The sequence below is a fragment of the Rattus rattus genome, chromosome 4, assembly GCF_011064425.1.
Source record: "Rattus rattus isolate New Zealand chromosome 4, Rrattus_CSIRO_v1, whole genome shotgun sequence".
Lineage (NCBI taxonomy): Eukaryota > Metazoa > Chordata > Mammalia > Rodentia > Muridae > Rattus > Rattus rattus.
The window spans coordinates 40,781,329-40,787,827 of NC_046157.1; the positions used below are offsets into that span (position 1 = coordinate 40,781,329).

General features: G+C 37.9%; 1 protein-coding gene across 1 annotated transcript in view; it reads left to right on the forward strand.

The window, feature by feature from the left end:
* The window catches only part of Abi3bp (ABI family member 3 binding protein), a 197,424-nt gene extending 190,935 nt beyond the window's left edge, over positions 1 to 6,489 (forward strand). The window contains exons 36-40 of the mRNA XM_032900306.1: positions 1,592 to 1,671; positions 2,302 to 2,331; positions 3,152 to 3,313; positions 4,375 to 4,497; positions 5,255 to 6,489. Coding sequence (XP_032756197.1) covers positions 1,592 to 1,671; positions 2,302 to 2,331; positions 3,152 to 3,313; positions 4,375 to 4,497; positions 5,255 to 5,370 — 511 coding nt within the window. The 3' untranslated portion in view covers positions 5,371 to 6,489. The remainder of the gene's footprint in view (positions 1 to 1,591; positions 1,672 to 2,301; positions 2,332 to 3,151; positions 3,314 to 4,374; positions 4,498 to 5,254) is intronic.
* Positions 6,490 to 6,499: the final 10 nt, after the last annotated feature.

A 6,499-nucleotide genomic window follows, 5' to 3' on the forward strand; every position in this document is an offset into this window, starting at 1 on the left:
AAATTATTTTTCCAAACTTGCATCATATTGGGAAAACTCTTCAGAAAAAGTAAGTTATGGAGAGTTGGAAGTGGAGCTCAAATGTTAAGTAGCTAAAATGAAACGACAGAAGAGTCAAGTGGTCAGGGTTTGGAATCACAACTCCCTGCTTGATATGGGTCCCAGGGATTTGGACTCTGGCTCTCACACTTGCATGGCGCTCAATCTACCCAAGTCACCTTCCTAGCCCAGACCTTTCTTATGGCAACTGGCACAGAACCTTTTATCAGTTCTTTAGCTTTCAAAATGCCTTCAAGGATTATAAGGTACATGTTTAAGAACTAAAAGGTAAATTTTAATTTCTATTTAATAAATACTTCAGGTTTGGAAAAGTGAAGGAAGTATTAAAATAGTGATGAGCTTCACTGTGCTGAGATGGAACTTTGGGAGAACCTCCTGGGGTCTGTGTGCTCTATTTTATATATGCAGAATGATTAAGATACATAGTAGGGACTTTAAAAAGTGGTTCCTATCATGTGAACACTGGAATCTATCATACTAGACTCCAGCAGTGATCTCTAAGTAGTTAAGAAATTCCAAGGATTTCCCCTACTCAACCCCACTTTTTCTTTTTAGCATCATCTGTAACAAACTGAGAACAGTCATCCTTCTGTTTCTCACAGAAAATGTGGTGTGCATTTTTGTTGCAAACTTAAACAATTATTCAAGAATTATCTTCCACAAACCTTGCGTAGGTCATAAAACACTACTAGCCTACTCAGGCTTCTTACACTTTGTTGCTCAGTCCTCTGCTGAAGAAGTCAGTTTCAGGCAAATGGTATTCTGCTTTCCTGCTCTGGGTTTCGCAATAGGATTTGCAGGTTATATAGCTTGTGAATAAGATCTGTCAATTACTGCACAACTTAATGATTGACTCTTTTAAAAACCTGAGCCTGGCTTAGTGATTTGGGGGAGAACAAAGTACTTTGTGCTCATGCTTAGGGTACTAGTGGGCCGATTTTCTAGACACCATGGCTTCCTGTGATCTGTATCAGACCTGACCAGACAGGAGTTCCAGGAGACACATCCAGCCTTGCAAACATTCTCCTGTGTGTCCATTCTTGAAACAACTAACTCTCAGAACCAGTGGTCACTGAACCCATCCTGGTGACGCACTCATATTGCTACCTCGTCTTCATTTTCAGTAGCAGAGGTGGGACAATAATGTGCACTTAAGAGAAATCTGCCCACTGACACCCTCTGTTGTGATTCAGACACCACAATGAGTAAGTGCAATTATGCTGGATCAGGATGGGACTGACAGAACAAGAAAGCTCCCCACACGACAGTTGAAGCAAAGGGGGTTGTTGCTAGAATTAGTTTGGGTCAGCACAAATCTTTCCTATGTATTCACTGTAAACCTGCCTGGTTACTTCTACACAACTGTTGACTTAAAACAGCTTTTTCATTTTTCTCATTTGAAACATAAGGAAAGATATTTAGAGAGTAAAATGTGAAACTGTCATTTCAAAAAGAGAAAGGATTAGTTTAGTAAGAGAATGCTGTCCTTATACCCCTCAATAACATTATTATTTCTATTTCTCCTTTACAGCTATGAATTCCAGGTGAAACCCAAAAATCCACTTGGCGAGGGCCCCGCCAGCAACACAGTGGCGTTTAGTACGGAATCAGGTGATCTCATGAAACCAGGGTGTGAGGGCACAACTAGGAATGCTTTGCAGAGGAGTTTACTTGGAGCCTAGAGTGCCCCGAATTCTGAAAACCCATGAGAAAAGTCTAATAGATGCAAGTACTTACAGAACCACTGCTTTTTCTCATTTAGGTTAGGAAAGAAATTAAAATGAAACATTGTAATCTATACCCAAAAATTGTAATCTGTATCTTGTATGACCAGAGTAATGTCCATTGAGTTCATCAGAAAAGGGAATTCATGACTTTTGTGAAACTGTCTGCACATTCCAAGCTTCAATTTCTCAATAAAATTTATCTGTATATACAGAAAAAAATTTAAACTGAAGTACATCATATCTTGGAAACTTTACAATGAAGTTTCTGTACAAAACTAAATGAGAAAGCTTCTATAATTAAAAGAACAGCAACTTTTGGCTCAAATCTACTCAAACTATCTGTAAAAGATGCACATGGGTACCTCAAGGATGCTCAATGACACATTCAAAATCCAGTCTTTAACAGGATAGTATCATTCACTGTGCAAACAAGACCCAACCGTAAGCGCCGTACCACATCACAGTAATGTTACAACGTCACCTAACTGGCTCTTTTCTGTTTATTTCTCCCCAGCTGACCCAAGAGTGAGTGAGCCAATTTCTGGTAAGTATCAGTCTAATGGGCGCACATACATTTCTAAATTAGGTAAGCACAGCAGAACCTGAGCAAAGCATCTATCTAGAGATAGAAGAGGTGTCACTTTTAAACTCATTAGCATCCAGAACCCATGGAGAAAGGTGCTAAAATTTGCCTTCCTTCTCATACTATCTACTTCACTCAAAATTTGTTTAATTTGGTCACAGTAGGCTTTATAATAGGGCAAAAAAAAGGGGGGGGGCTGCAATTGCCTGCACACCTAGCACTGCAGACTAGTCCAGTATCCATGACAGTATTCTGAGATTACTCTGCAGACTAGTCCAGTATCCATGATAGTATTCTGAGATTACTCTGCAGACTAGTCCAGTATCCATGACAGTATTCTGAGATTACTCTGCAGACTAGTCCAGTATCCATGACAGTATTCTGAGATTACTCTGCAGACTAGTCCAGTATCCATGACAGTATTCTGAGATTACTCTGCAGACTAGTCCAGTATCCATGACAGTATTCTGAGATTACTCTGCAGACTAGTCTAGTATCCATGACAGTATTCTGAGATTACTCTGCAGACTAGTCCAGTATCCATGACAGTATTCTGAGATTACTCTGCAGACTAGTCCAGTATCCATGACAGTATTCTGAGATTACTTCACTGGTAGATAGGAATACTGGGGTTTGTTAAACCCTTTCAAATATTCTGAACCTCCGGTATTCAGAGTATTAAAGACACACAGTACCAGCAAGTTGGCAGGCTGCTTTTGTGGTAAAGCCTTTAGTTGTTCAGAGTTAAATATGAACCCAAATCTGTGTTTTCTACATGCAGCAGGGAGAGACGCCATCTGGACTGAAAGACCCTTTAATTCAGACTCTTACTCAGAATGTAAAGGCAAGCAGTATGTTAAAAGGACGTGGTATAAAAAGTTTGTCGGAGTGCAGCTGTGTAACTCTCTCAGATACAAGATTTATTTGAGCGACTCCCTCACAGGTATGACCTAAACCTTTGCTTTCAAGGGACAGTTAGCAGCATTCTGTGTCCTGTGCCCTTTCTCTGTAGTTTCAAACTCACCACTTACACAAGTTCCCTTCAAAAAGAAAAGCTATAGAAATAGTTACAATAGGGAAACAAGGACATAAACACTTGCAATGTGGAGGTAGATGATGACAGTGCAATATGAAACAGGAATACAGGATCACCTTGAACATACAGACAAGGCACGTGCACAGCAAAGCTCAGTACTGTCACGACCACCCAAGCATTAAAATGCATTAAAAAGAACCCAAACCCCTGCAATACTCATTTATAATGAATGCTTTCTTCTATATTCATATGGTGGAAAGACGGTCCCAACATAGAAACATGGATATTTGTTCTCTCGTGCATCAGCTACTGTTGTGGATGCTGACAGATGACAAAACACCAAATGTCACTCACATTCCTGCCTCCATGAAGCTTAATTCTCCTGTCTCTTTTAAGAGAGACAGACACAGAAAATATGTAAACTACACATGAACGTCACTCAGGGGTTTTGAAGACAATGTTTACTAGGGCTAGACAGAATGGCTCTGCAGAAATGGAAGCTCCTTTAATAGAACATTTTACAGAAAGTCTGGCTACAAAGGTATGTCTGAGTAGAATAAAATTTTGAGAAGTAATCTACAGAGAAGTCTAGGGACAAAGGATCTCTACAGAAGTAGAGGGAGGAGAAAGTGCAAAGGCATGAAGCAAGACATACTGGTCAGTCCTACTAGGTTTGGCTGAGATTCTGTAAAGGAGAAGTTGTATTCCAGGAACTTATGGAGAGAGTAAGAGCATTATTTGCACTTTTTAAAAATAACACTATGATCTGAAAGGGAAAGGAGAACAACAGGAGGTCAGAGTGCAGCACGGATTAAGGACAACACCTATGGAACATCTGTAGTTTAGAACATGTTAGTGGCTTTGACCTCTGGGAGTAAGGGGAAAGCAAGGCCAAGACCACACTTTGCAATAATTATGGAATTTCATAAACTAAAGAAAAGAACATTGTTTCATTTCTGTTTTTTCAGGCAAGTTTTACAACATAGGAGATCAAAGGGGCCATGGAGAAGATCACTGCCAGTTTGTAGATTCATTTTTAGATGGCCGCACAGGACAGCAACTTACCTCTGACCAGTTACCCACCAAAGAAGGTATGCTTTCTGATCATCCTACTGTAGAGGGCTTTGCAGATTAACAAAGAAAGGGAAGGCTACAGAACTGCTACTTCATCCCTAGGGAAGGAAACTCTCGACTCAAGCTCAGCTCTAGAGAAATTTGATACATAATTGTATCCTGAGTAAAACAAACATCTTGTCCCACTCACAGTTGTCCCTCATGGCCGAGGTCATATGGAACATACCTAATCATCTTTTCTGCGCTGTTAAAGTTAAGATAAAATTTTCAATCTATATAAAGCAATCAAAATAAATCTGAGAAGTAAATATACTCAGTAACTTTCTAAATACATATTAACAGCAGGCTGTGTAATGAGGATTGGAAATTTAATCCTTGCCTAAGCAGAACAAAATGGAATAAATTGTACAGATAAATGAAGAAAACCCGGGAGGTTCTTTTAAATACTTTTAAATTATTTGAGAAGGTTTTCAGTAACATATTTTGTTCATGGACACAGAAGTCCCAAGCCTTTTAAAAGATGTTTCTACAAGATACTTGGATATAATAGGCTGCTGAAACTGCTGATGTATAATCATGGCTTGCTAAGAAAAATGCCAAGACTCAAGTCCTAAGGCCACTCTATTACTGGACAAGTATCGGATCCACTATAGCTATTGGTTTTCTAAATTACTTCACTGAGAACCGTCTTCAGCCACTGAACAGCCTTGCATCTGTGTATAGTGTGGGCAGACACATGAAAGCTTTATTAAACCAAACTATTTTTCCTTGTAGGTTATTTCAGAGCTGTTCGTCAGGAACCTGTCCAATTTGGAGAAATAGGTGGTCATACCCAAATCAATTATGTCCAGTGGTATGAATGTGGGACCACAATACCTGGGAAATGGTAGATGCAACAAAATTATTTCCAAAGTACTTCTGGTTCACTATCGCAAAAAGAAACAACAACAACAACAACAACAACAAACCACCAAAAATAGTGGTACTTGTCATACCTATTCAAGCCTATTTTTGTTTACTATGTGTAAGTTTGCAGTCTAAGACAGCAGTACTAGATGTTTATTATTAGAAAAGATTACTGAGAATATTTATCAGGTTTTACAAAGTCATTTTTAAAAAGCAAGATATTAACATTAATAAAATAACATTTTAGGGAAGCTGGCTCCCTAGTCATATTTTAAAAGATCATTTGTATATTATTTATCACACTGTTGTAATGTTTTCAGATACTTTTATAACAAAATTGTCAAAAATCTTTAATAATCTTTATAAAAAGTATTTACTTTATTGATGTGTACGTGTTGTTGGTGAATTAATTCCACAAACCTCTTCTTGGTTTAACTTATTGGATCAAATAATCTTCAGCATATACATTTGACAGGAAGTAGTTCAAATGTAAATGTAAACTTCCATTTTTAGAATCAGATGAACAGATTTTAAGTTTAAGTAGTTATATATTCATGCTAATAATTCCTTAACTACCAGCAAATTATTGCAAAAAGCCTGAATCTGTAAATTTTATTTAAGCCAGAAACAAGTAATAATCTGGTATGTGTCAGATGATAACGCCTTTCTTCTGTGCCCATACTACTATGTCTCAGATACTTTCAAGAGCTTCCTTTAAGCCATTTTCAGTGGTTCTATGGTTAAGCTGTACGTAGAGACTGGGTGTGAGGGCACATGGAAAGATAATGCATGGTGAGAAGCTATGATTTCATAGGATATATTATATATTTATATGTTTAGGCCATGAATGAATGTATCACAGAATGTTTTTGTGACGCTGTTTACTTAAGCTGTAACAAAACTGACTCATTTTATGAAAAAAAAAAAGGAAAAAGCATTGCTTTCCTTCATGTGTGGAGGGAGCCTAGAATATTATTGCTTGCCCTGAAAAGATTTTTTTCTGTATGTACCTTTCAACATGCTTTAGTTTTATCAATACTACATTTTGTATTTTCAAGCAAGTATAAACAACTGCAATAAAAAGATGTAGGTTTTTAAAAATGTTCTGAATAG